The sequence below is a fragment of the Dendropsophus ebraccatus genome, chromosome 3 (assembly GCF_027789765.1).
Source record: "Dendropsophus ebraccatus isolate aDenEbr1 chromosome 3, aDenEbr1.pat, whole genome shotgun sequence".
Taxonomy (NCBI): domain Eukaryota; kingdom Metazoa; phylum Chordata; class Amphibia; order Anura; family Hylidae; genus Dendropsophus; species Dendropsophus ebraccatus.
Window position 1 is genome coordinate 109,586,692 of NC_091456.1, and position 19,549 is coordinate 109,606,240.

At 47.3% G+C, this 19,549-nt stretch overlaps 1 protein-coding gene across 2 annotated transcripts in view; it reads right to left on the bottom strand.

The window, feature by feature from the left end:
- Positions 1 to 19,549, bottom strand: part of REX1BD (required for excision 1-B domain containing) — an 86,148-nt gene that overhangs the window by 22,138 nt on the left and 44,461 nt on the right. For both annotated transcript variants that reach the window (XM_069964503.1, XM_069964505.1), the window contains exon 3: positions 1,661 to 1,865. In XM_069964503.1, coding sequence (XP_069820604.1) covers positions 1,661 to 1,865 — 205 coding nt within the window. The remainder of the gene's footprint in view (positions 1 to 1,660; positions 1,866 to 19,549) is intronic.

Genomic DNA, 19,549 nt, shown 5'->3' on the forward strand with positions numbered 1-19,549 from the left:
GTTATGTATTAATTGTCCTTAAGTGGTCCATATGCGTCGGTGATTGCATTGATATATACTGACCACTGGGTCTTATTCCAATATTGGGAGGCGGCACCCTAATTTCCGCTAGTTTTTGGAGATTACTTAGTCTTATATTAAAAAGAATGTGTGATCAGAAAATGACCTATTGTTTAACCCCTTAACAACAGTGGGCATAAATTAACGCCCCTGCTGCATGGGCCTTAATGCAGGAGGGCGTAAATGTACCAGGCCCTCACCCTCAAATGCGGGCCGCCGCCATTAACCCCTTAAATGTCACAGTGTTTAAGTGTAAGTGACCGGAGCATCTCCAGTCACATACCGATCGGATCGCATTGCCTGACTGCCGGAGGTCCTTTACCTTTCTCCATGCAGTCAGGTCTTCCATCTTCTGATTCAGTCTGTCACAGGCAGGCTGTATCAGAAGATTGCAGATAACACTGATCCCTGCTATGCTATGGCATAGCAGTGATCAGTGTGTTCAATCTAATGTATGTATGTAAAATTCCCCTAAGGGGACTTAAAAAGTGTAAAATATATATCTCAATAAAAGTTTTAAATAAATGTTCCAAAGCCCCACCCCCAATAAAAGTGAAAATTACCCCCCTTCCCATTTTATACATAAAACACATAAAAATAATAAAGTTAATTAACATATAATATACCGTAGCATGCGTAATTGTCCGATCTATTAAAATAAAACAGTATTGTTTCTGCATGGGGAACGGTGTGAACAAAAAGCGGTAAAAAACGCAGAGATTGCTTTTTTAATTACATTTTATATATAACATTTTTTTATAAAAAGCGATCAATACGTTTGATCTAGAAACATTTTTTAATAATAAAAACTAGAGATCATGGAGCAACAAATGTCACCCCATATGACCCCGTAGGCTATTAGGGCCTTTTTAAATATATCTATTTGCAAAAAAGTTTTACTGCTAATAAAAATATTATATTTATTATTATTATTATTTATTTATTATATAAATGATATTTTGGGGGTTATGGGTCTTCGCAAGTGAGGAGGAAAAACCGAAACCGCAAATTGGCCTGGTCCTTAAGGTCATTTCAGGCCCAGTCCTTAAGGGGTTAAATCAAGTTATTATAAACAAGTTTTTTAATTTTCCATTTTACTATCTGTATTATAAAATAATCCTAAAATTTTGCAGTTTTCAATTTGGCCACTAGGCTTTAAACTAAGCTAAGACTACCCAGCAGTGTCCTGCCTGCTTATCAACATATACAGGAGTATAGTGACAGGTGACACCAGTATATAAATAACAGACATACACATAATGGCATTTGCTCACCACTCCCCCACCTTCTGTGGAATGAGCCCACGGAACTCTCACAAATGTGTCCCATACAAAGAATATGATCTGGCGTTGTTCATTGTGTCTATGACCATGAAGCGTGACATAAAGCATGTCACTAAATGCTGTTAAAAACAGGTTAAGTAAGATGACAGCCCCCATAATAATAAACGCCAAATAAAAAAAAAAATAATAATAATTATAAACAGAAAAAAGGAATAGATTAGAAAGAAAGAACATGTTCCACTAGCTGAGTAGCTGGCTCTAATCAGTAAAAACAAATCTCGGTCATATATTCTTTTTACATTAAACTTATATCATACCAGTTCTAGTTTCTCTTTCTCAAGTTCTTGGATTTTTTCTAGGTGCTCAGAAAGATCAGATCGATCATGCAGTTCCCTAAAGCGATCCTTCATCTGGATAAGCTCTTTGCTGATGCCGCTGAAAGCCTGTGTAATCTCATGAACCAATTGCCGATAGTGGATGAAATCATAGTGTGGGCCAGATTTCAGATAAGCCTGATGCCCTCTGGAAAAAAAAAAATTGGTTTATTTGCAGGCAAAATAGAACTTATATTTAGAGATGAGCGAACGTTAAGCATGCTCGAGTCGATCCGAACCCAAACTTTCGGCATTTGATTAGCGGTGGCTGCTGAACTTGGATAAAGCCCTAAGGCTATGTGGAAAACATGGATATAGTCATTGGCTGTATCCATGTTTTCCAGACCACCTTAGAGCTTTATCCAACTTCAGCAGCCCCAGCTAATCAAATGCTGATCGACTCGAACCCGAACCCGGTTCGCTCATCTCTACTTATATTTGAAAATATTCTGAACTGGTCCGAAGGTTATGTCACTGAGTTTACAGTTTTTTTTAGGAATTTACAATAGCTAAAAGTATCAGATATTCAATATATCTGTAGAAGCAGTAAAGGATAGGTAGGAAGAGGTGTGTTGGAGGACCTATTAAAAACTTGAACACAAGTACAGTAGATATTTACCACACTCAAATTCATTGTGGTCCAAAATATTTTATTTAGAACCCAATGATTATGATTTATCACTTAACGCTGTGTATCTTGTATAAAATGAATGACACAGAACCTGACATGGCTAATTCAAAGCTCTGCAAAAGCATCATAGCTCAGAATGATCAGGTTGTGTAAAATAGAAACTGGCAGAAACTGCCCAAAGCAGCCAATCACAGTTCAGATTTCAGTTCTCGTAAAATGAAAGCTAAGCTGTGATTGGTTGCTGCAAGCAGTTTAAACCAGTTTCTAGTTTACATCGCTTGATAAATCTGGTACGTGTAGCTAAACATAGAAAACATAACCACAAAAAACAGCTTTCTGAATAGCTGGTATTAGTTATTTAAGCCAACACAATATGGACAAACAGTATGTTATGAGCTTAGGGTCCTTTTAGACACACAGATTTCTCCTCTGCGGGGTCCGCAAACTTTACACAGCAAGAGAAATTAAGCTTATAGGCTGCGTGAACAATCCTTGTATCGCTCGTGCAACCCTGGAAACTGACAGCACAAATATGTATATATCTTTGCTGTCAGTTTCCAGATGACAAGCAGCAGTCTATACATAGCAGCCACACTGCTTGTGATCCTCTTCTCTAGCTCTCCGATCCTGCCTGAAGTTACACCAGCGGATGAGGTGGTGGCCTAAAGTTACAGCAGTGGCTGGAGGACCTGGAGAACCAGATGCTGCTGGATTACAAGCAGTGTGGCTAGTATGTATAGACTGCTACTTGTGATCTGGAGACATGTGTGTGCTGTCGGTTTCTCTTTATGTTTCTTGGCCGCACATTACCCTGTTTACACAGGAAGATGTGTGGTTGATAAAGATACATTTTTGAGCATGGGCAAAAGATGTGATTAGCTGATAATCGGGTATTTTCCCGGTCTTCGGCTGATCGATGTCCCTTTTACTCGGGCAGATTAATGGCTAGTAAAGCTCCTGGACAATAATCAGCCCGTTTAAAAGGAACCTTAGACTGAGCTCACTTCACAGCCTCGCTGGACCCACTGGCATACCGGTACATTACCCGTCCTTAAGTGACAGGATACCACAATGTCACGGTACAGCATGGGCCCTTAAGGGGTTAATGTGTATTTTGGGATTTGTATTATTATTTGTATAGTAACTGGTCCTAATAATTATGATATATACTTTGTGTTATGCCATGGTGCAATTTTCTGATGTAGTGTACGCAGGGACCCTGAATATTGCAGGATTGCCTGTATGTGATTTGTTGGATTATGGCTCTAATTAGATGTTTTTACAATGTCTTTGTGAATTTTTCATGTAGTAAAGATTTATTACTTTTTCACATTATTAGTCGTGTACTATTTGGCAAAACCAGGAAAAAAGTGTGGTAAAATTGAACAAAAAAAACCACATTTCTTTTATTTGGGGGGTATTTGTTTCTAAGCCATTTGCCCTGGGGTAAAACTGACTTGTTATGCATGTTCCTCAAGTCGTTACGATTACAACGATATATAACATGTATAACTTTTCTTTTATCTGATGGCTGGTAAAAAATTCAAACCATTGTTAACAAATATTCGTTCCTTAAAATCGCTCCATTACCACACTTATAACGCTTTTATCCTTTGGTCTATGGGGCTGTGTGATGTGTAATTTTTAGCGCCATGATGTTTACTTTCTATTGGTACCTTGATTGCGCATATACGACTTTTTGATTGCTTTTTATTACATTTTTTCTGGATTAGATGCGACCAAGAATGCGCAATTTTGCACTTTGAGATTTTTTTGCGCTTTCGCCATTTACAGTACGAGATCAGTAATATGATTAATAGTTTGGGCGATTACACACGCGGCGATAACAAACATGTTTATTTATTTACTTTTATTTAAAACATTGGAAAAGAGGGGTGATTCAAACTTTTATTAGGAGAGGGGGCTTTTTACTAACAACACTTTTTTTTTTTTTTTACACTTATACTAGAAGCCCCCCTGGGGACTTCTAGTATAAGTGCACTGATCTCTCATTGAGATCTTTGCTGTATAGTAATACAGCAAAGATCAACGAGATCGGCACTCTGATGCTTTCGGCTGCTGCAGCCGAAAGCATCCGAGTGCCGAGCCGGGATCAGCGCCATTTTGGCGAATACCCTGGCCGGAGCAGGATGTGTGGATCACTCCTCCGGGACAACGTCCCTTTAAGAGCGACTTGGGTTCCGTCCCTTTAAGAGCGACTTGGGTCCCCTCCCTTTGAGAGCGACTTGGATCCCCTCCCTTTGAGAGCGACTTGGGTCCCCTCCCTTTGAGAGCGACTTGGGTCCCGTCCCTTTAAGAGAGACTTGGGTCCCGTCCCCTTAAGAGCGACTTGGGTCCCGTCCCCTTAAGAGCGACTTGGGTCCCCTCCCCTTAAGAGCGACTTGGGTCCCCTCCCCTTAAGAGCGACTTGGGTCCCCTCCCCTTAAGAGCGACTTGGGTCCCCTCCCCTTAAGAGCGACTTGGGTCCCCTCCCCTTAAGAGCGACTTGGGTCCCCTCCCCTTAAGAGCGACTTGGGTCCCCTCCCCTTAAGAGCGACTTGGGTCCCCTCCCCTTAAGAGCGACTTGGGTCCCCTCCCCTTAAGAGCGACTTGGGTCCCCTCCCCTTAAGAGCGACTTGGGTCCCCTCCCCTTAAGAGCGACTTGGGTCCCCTCCCCTTAAGAGCGACTTGGGTCCCCTCCCTTTAAGAGCGACTTGGGTCCCCTCCCTTTAAGAGCGACTTGGGTCCCCTCCCTTTAAGAGCGACTTGGGTCCCTTTTTAAGAGCGACTTGGGTCCCTTTTAAGAGCGACTTGGGTCCCTTTTAAGAGCGACTTGGGTCCCGTCCCCTTAAGAGCGACTTGGGTCCCGTCCCCTTAAGAGCGACTTGGGTCCCGTCCCCTTAAGAGCGACTTGGGTCCCGTCCCCTTAAGAGCGACTTGGGTCCCGTCCCCTTAAGAGCGACTTGGGTCCCGTCCCCTTAAGAGCGACTTGGGTCCCGTCCCCTTAAGAGCGACTTGGGTCCCGTCCCCTTAAGAGCGACTTGGGTCCCGTCCCCTTAAGAGCGACTTGGGTCCCGTCCCCTTAAGAGCGACTTGGGTCCCGTCCCCTTAAGAGCGACTTGGGTCCCGTCCCCTTAAGAGCGACTTGGGTCCCGTCCCCTTAAGAGCGACTTGGGTCCCGTCCCCTTAAGAGCGACTTGGGTCCCGTCCCCTTAAGAGCGACTTGGGTCCCGTCCCCTTAAGAGCGACTTGGGTCCCGTCCCCTTAAGAGCGACTTGGGTCCCGTCCCCTTAAGAGCGACTTGGGTCCCGTCCCCTTAAGAGCGACTTGGGTCCCGTCCCCTTAAGAGCGACTTGGGTCCCGTCCCCTTAAGAGCGACTTGGGTCCCGTCCCCTTAAGAGCGACTTGGGTCCCGTCCCCTTAAGAGTGGCTCTGCTGTTGAAAATCATTGCTTGGTTACCATGACAATTTTACTCATGTCAGTGAGACAAAATCATTAAAGGGGTTGGCCACTTTACAGTAAAATAGTTCAGTGTATAGTATTAGTAAGTGTACTCACTGTATATACTGACATCAGCTCCCTGTGTAACTCATAGAGCTAAAATCAGGCTCCCCTCCTCCACGCTGGGCTGCCCTGCTCTTTGGTGTTTTGGTCCTTAAGATTGCGGACATGGAGGAGCATGTGACCATGCCCCGCCCCCCAGTGTCCACCACTGGGCCTGTATATGTCTATGGAGGTGACAGGGGACAGGGCATGGTCACATGCTCATCCATGTCAGCCATTTTATGGCCTGAAACTAAACAGAGCAGGGCACCACAGCCTAGTGAAGGGGAGTCTGATTTTTAGCTCTATGAGGTACACAGGGATCTGCTATCAGTATATACAGTGAGTACAGTTACTAATACTTTGTTTTTCAAAGAGTTTTATTAAATTTTTCTTTTATAAGTGCACACACAATTAGCCTAACATAGGCGTAACAACAAGGCCTAACAGTAGGCCAACAATGGGCGGAAAATACTGTCACCATCATGTCACCATCATGACACATCATGTCCCGTGATATAATTAGTTTCCAATGGTCTCGGTAAAGTCTATATGGGATCTCAGGACCAAGAAAAAAAACAGGAGGACGTTTTACCCGCCCTTAACTGAATCAAACATATAGATTCAACACAGAACATATATCAAGCATACACACACCAAAAGACACAAGACAAAAGACACGAAAGGAGGGGGAAGAGGGTAGGGAGAAGGGAAGCGGATAGCCCTCGCGACTGCCTCCGCCTAAGGAGGTCAGCATCCAGTAGATGCGGGGTCTAAATATGACATCCAGGGCCGCCAGACCTTGTGGAATAATTCTTCCTTATCATTAAGAATGGCATGGAGTCGGTCATTGACCATTATCCAGTTTAGCTTAGATTTAACCAGATCCATTGGCACTGTTGCTTTTTTCCAAGAAGTAGCTATGGCAATTTTGGCGGCTAGGAATAGAAAGGAAGCAAACCGTTGAGAGGTCTTTGGCAGTCCTGGAATTTTCACATTTAGTAGAGCATAGCTGGGTGACATCCGCACATTACATTGGGTCAGTGAGTATAACATGTTAAAGATCCTACGCCAAAATCTTCTAACTTTCGAGCAGGTCCACCATGTATGGTACATTGTTCCCTCCACACCACAATGTCTGAAACAATAAGAGGGGTAATCCGGCACCATCTTTGCTATACGAACAGGTACCAGGTACCATCTTAAGAGAACTTTATAGTTCGCTTCTACTAGCGCTGCATTTATGGAAATCTTAGCTGTATGTTGAGCAATATCCTGCCATTCACGGGTGAAATAAGATACCGACAGATCACGTTTCCACTGCACCATATAGCTTAGTTTATCTGGTGATGATATTAGAATAGCGTATAAGATAGACAACACATGACCCCCTTTAGCAAAGTTAATACACAGATTCTCAAAGGCTGTGGTGGACGTCACATCAGTTGCTCTTTGCTTCACCGAGGATAAGAAATGAGATATTTGATTAAAACGGACGTATTCCCCCAGAGGCAACTTATAAATTGAAACAAAATGATCTTTAGGGCGGATCCCTTTATGGTAGAGAAAATTACCTATTCTATAAAGGCCTCTGTCCATCCACCACTGAAATTGCCTAGGCTGCATCCCTGGGGGAAACTCCGGGTTACCAAATAACGGGGCGGCAGGAGTATGCAATGATAGAAATTTGAAGGGCTTATGAAGCCGATCCCAGAGAGCCAGCATCGAGGAGAGGAGTGGGCATAAGATAAGTGGCCTTTTACGCATGGGCATCCATGGTAGGAGATCAATTGGCACTTTCGGACAAGCCTGTTGTTCAATGTCAACCCTACAGAGGGCGAGAAGATTTTCTATGTAAGACCACGATTGATGCAAGGCGGGCAGCATAATAATATTTAGTAAGATTAGGTAGACCCAAACCCCCATTCGTCTTGCTTGTGTATAAAGTTCTACTGGCTACTCGACAGCGGTGAGGGCCCCAAATAAAAGCTAGGATCTCTTTTTGGAAAGAACATAAGAATGAAGAGGGGACATCCATCTGTACCGTTCTAAACAGATATAGGATCTTGGGCAATGGAGTCATCTTAATAGCAGCTATGTGACCAAACCAAGAAAGATTTATAGCTCACCAAGAAGTTAGGTCAGCTTTAAGCTTGCGTCTCATCGCTACAAAGTTAACCGCAAAAAGAGCGGGAAGGGATGGGGTGAGATATATGCCTAAATATTTCAATTTGTCTTCTCTCCATTAGACATCAAAATTCAATTTAGCAGCTTCCGCCGGGATGTTTAAATTTAAAATTTCAGACTTTTTATGATTGACCTAGAATATTATATACATTAGGGAGGGAGGTCAAAGGGGAGGTGAGCATGAGTAGAATATCATCCACATATAATGCGCATTTGTGTTGGATTCCCCCAACCTCTATCCCTTTAATGTTAATGTTAGACCTAATTAGGTGGGCCAGGGGCTCAATGGCTAGCACAAACAAGGCGGGCGACAATGGGCACCCTTGGCGTGTACCTCGTCTAACCGCTATCTGTGGGGACAAGTGACCCTTTATATTGACCTGAGCAAAGGGAGCGGAATATAATCCCCGCAGAATCGTTAAAAACCCAGGGCCGAAACCCCAACGCTCAAGAACATAGAAAAGGAATTCCCAATTTAGTGAATCAAAAGCTTTGTGTAGGTCCAGAGATAAACATAGAGCTTGCTTAGAGGAAATGGGGGCCCATAGGGACTGAACTAGAGCAATTAGGTCCAGTACCCGCCTTGTTTGGTCTGAGGCCTGTCTATTAGGGATGAAACCGACCTGGTCGGCATGAATATAAGATTCCAAAAAGGAGTTCATACGGAAAGCCAGAATTTTAGTCAGGATTTTCAAATCGACATTAATAAGCGAAATTGGGCGAAAATTCTCACAATAAGCATGGTCTCTGTCCGGCTTTGGAATCACGGAAATGTACGCTTTCAACATTTCTGGAAAGGGAACACCGCCATCCCGCAAGGAGTTTAAGAACTCCAATAAATGGGGGGCCAGTATATCAGCAAATTTCTTATAATACAGACTTGAAAATCTGTCGGGACCTGGGGTGGATCCCCCTTTAAGGGTTTTAATGGCTTAGAGCAATTCCTCCAGAGAAATCAGCCTGTCCATAAGGTCCCTGTGTGTAGTAGATAAAGAAGGCAAATGGATGTCTCTAAATAGTTTGTCTGCCTGTCGTATGACTATTAGCATATAGTGAATCATAAAACTTATGGAAAGCATCTAAGACTCGGTCAGGGTGTTGGGAGGTGGTGCCATCCGCGAATCTCAGAGTTGGGATTGACGACATCTTTGGCCTAGGTGTTAACCTTCGAGCTAAAAGCGTACCAGGTTTGTCACCCTGGCTGAAGAAACGGTACTGCGTCCATCTAAGGCTGCGTTCTGCCACCGTAGTTAACCTTAAGTTCAGCTCTGTCCTAGCAGCCACTAAGGCCGGAAGAACGTTGGCCTGAGGATCGCGTTTATGTTGGGCGAGTAAGGACGCGTATTCCATTTGTTTCTTTTCCAGGATGGCCTCCCTTTCCCTCTTCATTTTACAGGCTATGCTAATGAGTTTGTCCCGCAAGCAAGCTTTATGTGCCTCCCAATTTATAAAAGGAGATGTGTCTGAAGCTAAATTAATCTGGAAGAAGGCTCTCAGCTCAGTCAATATTTCCTCACATAAGATGGGATTAGTTAGAAGGGATTCATTAAGTCGCCATGGTAGCCTGGTTGGAGAAGACCAGAAGGATTCCAAAGTTACCAATACTGGATCATGATCAGACCATGGAGTGGGGATTATTTTGGAGGAGGCTAAATGAAAGGAAAGTTGAGAGGAGAGAAGGACGTGGTCTATTCGGGAGTATGAGGAATGGGCTACTGAAAAGTGGGTATAATCCCTGGTAGAGGGATTAGCTGACCGCCAGGCATCAATCAAGTTATAAGAGTTAAATAGTTCGGCTAAAGTCAGGCCACATTTGGTCGGGGCTCTACGTTTGGGAACTTCCCCTGCTTTTTTGTCCAGCGTGAAGTCCAATGCCAAATTAAGAGTCCCCAGCAAATATAAGCAGTCCCACAAAGTGAGGGGCAAGCGTCCGAAACATGTCCTGGAAAAATTTTACCTGGCCCGTATTAGGTGCGTAATAGGATAGGAGGGAGACCGGGGAGCCTTGAAGAGTACCCGTGACCAACAAACACCGACCGTCTGAGTCACAATGCGTGCCTGATGCTACAAAATCCACCTTCTTGGAGAAAAATATGCCCACTCCTCTCCTTCTCATCTGCTATAGAAAGGAAAAACAAGGGAAATTGTTTATGCATAAATTTAGGGTTAGAGTCTTTTGAAAAATGCAATTCTTGTAAAAATAGTACATCAGCTAGCATAGAGTTAAAAATATTAAAGGCGGGGGGCGTGGCTTAGCTATGGGACTGTGAGGTCGCACATTGCCGGAGCTCCGGGCCGCCTCACACAAACCGAAGCACGTTTCAGTAGGTTACCTGACTTGCTGCATGGCACAACGAGGAGAGAAGAAGGCTGGGACCCCCCGCCACCCGTTGACCCGCTCCACAGTGACTTCCTCCCGTATAGATGGCTTCCTCCAGCTTCCCGGATCCAAAGCGCGGGCCGCCGGCGGCAACATGGTGCCGACCGCACCATCCACACGCTCCTCTCAGGATCCTGCCGGGAGTCAGAACATCCCCCCGGTGACCTGGGCAGACTCAGACGATGGTGGCGGGGATTCGCCTGACTGGCAGCTGACTCCGGGACCAGCGGTCCGGGACATATGCACCACGAGGGATCTGGCCTCCTCACAAGGTACATCAGGCTCCACTGATCTCCAGCTCCTGCGGGAGCTGATTCAGGCGCTCCCCACAAAACGGGACTTAGATGCTGTTGTACAGCGTATTGAGGCCTCACAGCAGCAAGCTATCTCTGCAGTGTGCCATGAGGTGGAGGATCTGGCCCAACGCACCTCGGCCACAGAAGATGCATCCGCCATTTTGTCTACTAGGATTGAGGCCCTGGAGCGTGACATGGCTCGCACCCGACAGCACACTCAACATCTGGCTGTTCTCCTAGATGACCAGGAGAATAGCGGGCGCCGGAACAACATCCGCGTTAAAGGGCTGCCTGAGCTGCAAAGAGGAGATGACTTGATCCGGCGGTTGTCTGAACTTTTTAACCTGGCTGTTGGGAGACCCCTGAACTCTACATATGTCATTGATAGAGTTCACAGAGTAGCCAGAATGCCCTCCCGAGATACTACTGCCCCCCGAGATGTCCTGTGTAGACTGCATTATTATGCTGAAAAGGAGACTGTGCTATCCGCTGTCCGGAACTCCGGTTCTGTGCAGTATGAAGGGGTCACGGTGCGCCTCTTCCCTGATGTCTCAGCCCGCACCCTCTTCATGAGACGCTTACTGCAACCTGTGCTAGCAGTTATCAAGGATGTCGGTGCTACATATCGCTGGGGGCACCCCTTTCAAGTTATTATCCGGAAGGACTCCTCTGTGTTCTTTCTTAAATGCCATGATGACCTCCCCCGACTGTTTACCTTCTTAGATGCACAGCTGGTCTCGGTCCGATTGGTTGGCTGCCGAGATGCAGATGCCCCCGCTCCAGACCCGACGTCGCCGTTCCAGAGCTCCTTCCCTCTCTGATCGCTACCGTGATGGCTCTCCCCCGCTACGGATGGATCTCTCCCAAGGTCTTCCATTGGAGGCTTGAGGGGTCCCTGGACTCTAGCAGCATCCCCCCCAGTTTCTGCATGGATAGCTATTGAGCCCTAATGAGACTGATATTCAGGTGGACACTCTCCTTTGATATCCGAAATACTGTGGCTTCTGATTCCCTCCAATTTAGGGTTCCTTGGTAGCCAACCAGAGATTAACGTTTTGTCTATGTTATTGTGGGGGCCTCTCTCAGGTTGGGCTTAGGCCCACTCACAGGTGTGCACCTTTCATGAGCGTTGTATTGGTCCATGATCTTCCACCTCAGTCTCTCTATCTTTACATTGCAGATAACTGGGATTCCTCGGTGTGTGCCCGCGGATATGTTGCCTCCTTATCCTCCCACCTACAGTAGATGAATCCACCCTCACGGGTTTAGGATGTTTGTTTGTTTTTGTTTTTTTTTCTCTCTTTCCTCCACTCCAGTGGACACACACAGAGGTTTCTTTACACAGTGCCTTACTCTGTGCTTTTGGTTGTTTTTTATCTAGTAACCTAAGTGTTTACCCTGGGTTCTCCTTTCCCCTGAGCAGCCTGTTCTGTTCGGGGTTTGGGGACCTGGTGATTGTTCTTTTGCCTTCATATGGTTTGTGTGTTGCGGCCTGGGGCCCCCCACCCTATGGTTTTCTGCGCTCTCAACTTTCTTCTCCTCCTCTCCTTTGCTTTTTTCCTCCTTTTCCTTTGGAGCTTGGTCTCCGTTAAGCATATTTGTGCAATCTGAGTTCTTTTTCTTTCCTTTGCTATCCTACTTGTCTCTGACTCTTCCCCTCCTATATCCTCCTTTTTCCCCGTCTTCCGTAGCCTCCTTCTCTTTTCTCCTCCCCCCTCTCTCCCTCCTTTTCCTCTATCTCTCCCTCCTTCCCTTCCACTTCTTACCCCCCCCCTTTTTTTTCTCTCTCTCTCTTTTCCCCTTCCTCTCCTCCCTCTTCCTTTCCCTTCTCTTTCCCACTTTCCTTCCCTTTTCCCGCCCTCCTCTCCTCCACTTCCCCCCCCCATCCAGATGGCCTCCCGAATTCAAAACCATCTTAGACTGGGGTCGCTAAATGTGAAAGGGCTCCACGACAGTGGGAAACGCTCTATTATGATGAACCTGTTTAAGAAACAGAACATACATGTTGCCTTTGTTCAAGAAACGCATATGCTTGCCTCTCACAAATTTTCCTTAGCTAACTCTTGGTTCCCCTTTGCTTACCATAGCTTCTCTCCAGTTCAGAAGGCCAGGGGTACCAGCATCTTAGTCTCTCGCTCCTTGCCTTGGGAGTTCTTGGAATCTCTGTGTGATAATGAAGGTCGCTTGGTCATAGTGAAGGGCCGTATCAACTCTCAGGTACACACCTTTGCATCCCTATACCTCCCCAACTCGGGCCAGTTGCATGCATTGCAGACGTTCCTAGAAGACTTTGATGAATTTTCTGAAGGGGTCTGGCCGTGGGGGGTGATCTCAATGTAGCTCTCGATCCCGCTCTAGAGGTTCTTCCCACCTCACGAGGTTCTTCCCACATGAATCGCTCGCAGCTGGCCCGCATTGGTACACTCTTACACGAACACCAGCTAATAGATACCTGGAGACTATGCCACCCTGGAGACAGGGATTTCTCTTTTTTCTCTCCTGTCCACGACGTTTACTCCAGATTAGACTACTTCTTCCTTAAACATCGAAACTTGCCTCTGCTTAGCGCATCTTCTATAGATAGCATTACTAGATAGCAATGGTCTCTCTAGTTATTACGCTTCCTGAACCATATCCTACGCAGTGGCAGTGGCAGCTGAATGCGTCCTTGATTCAGGACGTGGCAGTACTAGCCGATCTCAAGCAGACTTTGACAGAATATTTTACCTGTAACACCCCTGGAGAAACCTCAGCCGTGGTGGTCTGGGAGGCACATAAGTGTGTTGCTAGGGGGATACTGGTGAAACATGGGGCTAGATTAAAAAAAGAGAAAGCGGCCAAAACTACCCGATTGCTTGGGGAACTACGGGACCTTGAACATGCCCACAAAACTGCCCCGACAGATGAATTGCGTGGGAGACTGCTGGCGGCGAGAGACACGCTCAAAACCCATCTTCTTGATAAAGCAAAAGCTTCCTTGACCAAATGTAGGCGTCACTTTTATGAGTTCGGGAATAAATGTAGTCGTACGCTGGCGCGTGCACTACGGGCTCAGCGTGCCCGCACATATGTGCCCCACATATCCACGGCTGCAGGTACTAAGGAACGTCTTCCGGCAGGCATAGCGGGTGTCTTCAAGGACTTTTATTCTTCTCTGTACTCCACCGACCAAACCAACCCTCTGACACTTAGCCAGTCCTTCAGGTCTCGCATACAGGATTACATTTCTAGGTCTGGGCTCCCACGTCTCCCAGAAGAGGCCCTGTCTTCCCTAGAGGAACCCCTTTCCTCGGCAGAGTTTGGTGCAGCCCTTAAGGCTACTCACACGGGCAAAGCACCTGGGCTTGGCGGCTTCTCGCTCCCGTATTACAAATCACTGGAGTCCCTCCTCACGCCCCATTTCTTATCAGCTTTTAACTCCCTTGCCGACCATGCCCCGCCCCCCCCCAGACATGACTAGAGCTATCATCTCTGTTATCCCTAAAGAGGGGAAGGATCACTCCTTATGTGCCAACTTATCGGCCAATATCCTTGTTGAATGTCGACTTGAAGCTTTTCTCAAAGATATTGGCCAATAGACTGTCTCCTTTCTTGGGTGGAGTCATCCACCCAGACCAATCCGGGTTTCTCCCGGGCCGTGAGGCTCGTGATAACACAATACGTGCAGTTGACCTAGTCCACAAGGCCTCGATCCAGCGGACTCCTTTCATGCTCCTTTCTACCGACGCTGAGAAGGCCTTCGACCGGGTCAACTGGACGTTTATGGAGGAGACCCTGAAGGCGATTGGCCTGGGGTCCACCTTCTTAGCCTGGATTATGGCTCTATACTCTAACCCATCAGCGGCCGTCCGGGTGAATGGCGTCCTCTCAGGACGCTTCGCCATTCATAATGGCACGAGACAGGGCTGCCCCTTATCCCCCCTCATCTTTGTGCTAACCTTGGAGCCCTTTTTGAGAGTCATACGGGACTCCAGTGACGTGCGGGGGTTGGGCGTAGGAGACACCATTCACAAGCTTGCCGCGTACGCGGATGACTTGCTGTTTTTTGTAACGAATCCGATTGTGACACTCCCAGTCCTCATGAGAGAGCTGGAACTGTTTGCCTCACTATCCAATTTTAAGATCAACTACTCGAAGTCGGAAGCGCTGAACGTCTTGTTACCTGCGACGGTGGTGTCCTCTATTTGCAATTCCTTTAGATTCCGCTGGGCTCCTAGGGCTCTTAAATACTTAGGCATATACCTCACTGCAAACCTGAAGGACTTATACAACACCAACTTCCCCCCAATACTCGCTACAATCCAATCCTGCTGCTCTGCTTGGAGCAAAGGTTTATTCATCTGGTTTGGTCGCTGTGCAATTTTTAAAATGAACCTCCTCCCTAAGCTACTCTATGCCTTTCAGTGCCTGCCGGTTGGAATTCCGAAGTCCTTCTTCCGTGCGGTAGCTTCCACGCAATCCAAATTTATTTGGGGTTCTAAACCTGCTCGGATTAAACAGGTGCTCCTTTGCCGTCCAAAGGCTAGCGGTGGCGTGGCCCTTCCAGACCTTTACTCGTACTACCTGGCCTCCATCCTCACCAGAGTGGTAGATTGGTGTCGCCATTCCTCTTTGAAGCCCTGGGTGAAATTGGAACAATCATTCACCAGTATCCCCCTACCTTGCATTCCCTGGCTACCCAGCCTTAACCTGATAGCACTTAAATCACACCCCACTATTGGCCCAACTATCAAGGTCTGTAATGACCCCCAAATCCGTGCTCGCTTTCTTCCACTACTATCCCCCATGACACCGATTATCGGTCACCCTGACTTTGTCCTGGGCCTTAGCGACCCTGGGTTCGGTACCTGGGCACTTGCCAATAAGTTCAGGGCATCACACTTCATGTCCTCTTCGGTGTGGCTCACGCAAACTGAACTGGAGGCCCTTACCGAGCCACGGCCGCTGGGCACGTGGCGAATTTCCCAACTCACACACTTCTTGCGCTCCTTGCCACCTGCGTCCCAATTCCATACCTCCAAGACCTACCTTGAGACGCTTTGTGCCGGTTCTGGCCAGCTGCGTCATGCCGTATATCTTCTCTACACTGACTTGGTTTCCCCCCCTGACCAGGAGCCTCCCCCATTCCTTGTGAAGTGGGAGACTGATCTCCAGCTGACCCTGACCCCTGCACAGAGGACCGATATCATGTCATTGGTGCACAAATGTTGGGTGAGCTCACGTTTCCAGGAGGCAGGATACAAGCTCTTATCTCGCTGGTACCTTGTACCTACACGTCTGCATGCGATCTGGCCCGAGGTGGATCCCTCCTGCTGGAGGTGTGGGTCCGGAGAGGGCATGTTTCATGTTTTCTGGTACTGCCCAGCCCTCACGCCCTTCTGGGATCGGGTGAAGGAGGTCATACGCAGGGTCACTGGCTTGACGGCTGGCCTCTCCCCTGCTCTCTTTCTTCTGCATCACACGGAGATTTCAACGAAAAGGTACAGACGCTCTCTGTTGCGCTTTCTGGTCATGGCCGCTAGATCTTGCATACCCCTCTATTGGAAGCGGGCGATTCCCCCGCCCATTTCCCTTTGGATTTTCGTAAAGTTAACGAAATCATGAGAATGGAAGATTTGACTTGTGAGCTACATAACCAAAATGCTCGGTTCACGAGCACTTGGTGGTCATGGGTTGAGTTTCGAAACACGGACGTTTATAGATCTCTGCTGTGTGAGGACCCGTCCTCTCAGAGGTAGGTCCTGGTTTGGGGATCCACAGGCTTCATGTTTACGTCCCCTTCTTCGGGGGGTCCTCTGGAACATCCCCTCCCTCTGTCTTACCTCCCCTCCTGGTCCCCCCCCCATCCTCCCCCCCCCCCTTTTTTTTTTCTCTTTCTCTTCTTTCTTCTTTCCTTTTTCTTCTTTTCTTCTTCTTCTTCTTTTTTTTCTCTTTTCTGTGTTCTGGTAAAGACTGGGGGGAATCGATGGTGGGATGATGCCCCAGGCCATTTGTTTACATGTCTGCCTGACCTCCACGTAGTTCTTTATGTTTACTTATGTCATTTTCTTGTCATGTTTTTGCAGACCGGTTTATTGCATTCTGTTAGTAAGATTGATGCTTCATTCTTGTTCATACTTGGGGCGTGCCTGTCCCATTTGTCGATTGTCTCCTGTCCGAAAATTGGGTTAATAAACACAGAATTTATAAAAAAAAAAAAAAATATTAAAAGGCTTTTTTCCTCTTAACTGAGCTATTGAGGCCCTGTACATTATGTGTCACCACCCGAAATACCGAATTATCTGCCATCTTGTTTGGCTAAACCCACTATTGAGCTGTCATACCAGGGGGAGGGGCGAGGGTAAGAGTCATTTCGAGCCGGGACTAACACAGAGGACAAGACAAGACACTGGGACCACACCAGACAAAACAACCACCACACATCCACAGTCATACAGGTCTCTGAAGACCGAGGGCCTAGGCCCCTTTTAAGGACCCTGAGAAAGAGTTCCCCCAGTACCAATCCTGGGCAACCCCTCTAGAAGTCGTCGAGAGCGCAAGGACCGTACCACTCCAGCTCACCACAGCCCCATATGAAGAAGCCCCACCGGTCATATAACAACCTAGTTATAAAGAAACGTGGAGAAGAAAACAGAATAAAGAGAAGGGGAAGAAAACAAAGAGAATTAGAGGAAAACAAATATATGCAACCGTAACCATCGCTGCTAGGTAAATTGGAACCCATTCACACTATGTCCAGAATTAAAATTATGGAGGGGAAGCTCTAGCCTCTTCCACAGCGGCGAGATGGGAAGGCGTCTTCTCCTTTCAGCATCTGCGTTTGGAGCTGGGTCCTCAGAAGAATGTGGGGGATCTCTAGACAGCAAACCCAGAAATTCCAGCACCCCTTCTCCTTCCGTGAGGGAGGTGAAACTGTGTGTACGGTTCTTATATAGGAACACCAGGCGGAATGGAAAGGCCCAACAATAACGAATATCCCGTTTTTGAAGAATCTGTAAAAGCGGCTTAAGGTTGCGTCTCCTCTGAATGGTCCGTGGAGCTAGATCAGCGTATATTTGTATAGGTGCATCTCGCAATTGCAGTTGAGGTGACTCCCGCGCTTCTCGCAACAGTTTCTCTTTAGTGGCGTAATAATGTGGTTTCACCACGATATCCCTGGGAAGGCCATCTGCTCTGGGGGCTGTGAGTGCTCGGTGAGCCCTGTCTAGGTCATAATAGCGATCAGACATGTCAGGCAAAAGTTGGTGTAGTAATTCTTTAGTGGCCTCCTCCACATCAGTCAGATTCGGGTAGACCTCTGATGCGGAAATTATCTCTGAGGGACCTATTTTCTAGATCCTCTATTTTAGAGTTAGCTTCCTCCAGCTGATCTGATAAGATTTCTATCTCCTGTGAATGCTGGTTTATGGTAGCAATAGTGGAATCTACTTTTTTCTCAATAGCTTCTATGCGGCCCCCTAAAGCTTGAAAATCAGCTTTCAGTTCATATGTGATTTTAGCACGTTTTCTCCAGTTCTTGTTGTAAAAGTACAGAAAAACGTGCAATAAGGATTTTATCCCCAGAGTATAGAGTAGCTGTAGTAGGGTCACTTTCATCTGCTACGTTATCATCAGCCTCCTGTGTTTCTGGGCTGGATTGGCTGAACGGCAGTTCAGCAATAACTCTGTCCATAGATGAGGCCTGTGAATGTTCCCCTAAGAGATCTGAGGCCAGACTGGGTGTTCTGGGGTGAGGGGTGATCATCTCTACCGACCTGGCCATCTGCTGCAATTGTGGGGAGCTGAGCTGCGCCATGCGGCTCTTAATGGCGGCAGCCGGCTGTCCTCGCTTCTGCTCCGTCCCCCTCTGTGACGTCACCGGAGCGGTCTGGGCCCGGGTCTGAGTGCTGCCTTTCCTCCCCTTTCTGGATGCCATCTGCGACCCCCGTTTCTTCCTGAGGCTCCCCTGTATCTTCCGCCACCTGGCCTGACCGGTTGTCGGGTGATTAATACTTGTATTAGCTGCGAGCGGCTGGAGTGGAGCGGAGCTCAGCGCCGCACGTCCAGCATGAGTCCCGCGCGCATGCGCTCATCCAGTTACTAATACTTTGCACTGACCTATTTTACTATAAAGTGGCAAACCCCTTTAAGGACCTTCCATCTTCTACATCTTCTATTGGCCAATAGTGGACATGTGACTGTGTGGATGTTGTGAGGCATTGACTGACAAGACCTTAGAATTTCTATTGGCTGCTATATTTCAGCTATTTGCATATGTGCTGTGATTGTCTGTTAGCGTTTACAGTGTGGCCATTATTTCTAATGGGCCATTATTTTCTATGGGAAATTAAAGGGGTATTCCCCTCCAAAATTATTTTTGCATTAATACGCTGCCCACCCCTAGCTTTTCATCTTTCCAATATACAGTTATTACGGATTCTGCAGTTTTGCTGTTATCCAGCTGCATTCACCCCCACAGATTGCAGAGAATCATCAGACCTCAGTCCAACCCGACACGCTCCCTGCTCCTGGCCCCCACCCTCCGTGTCGGCATCACGTGTCCTCAGTCCCAGCACAGTGAAGTGACTGAGAACACGGATGGGGTGGCTGCTGTTACAGAGGGAGACAGTGATCAGCGCAGCTGTGACTGCATCCCTCTCTAACAGTAGCCGCCCGGTCACCCCCAGCCCAGAGCTTACCCCGTGTCCAGAGCCTCCCGGCCACCGTCCAGCACTCACCCGCAGCACACAGCCCCCGACTCCCCCCATCACCCACCCGCAGTATAGCCTCCGCACTCATCCGCAGCACACAGCCC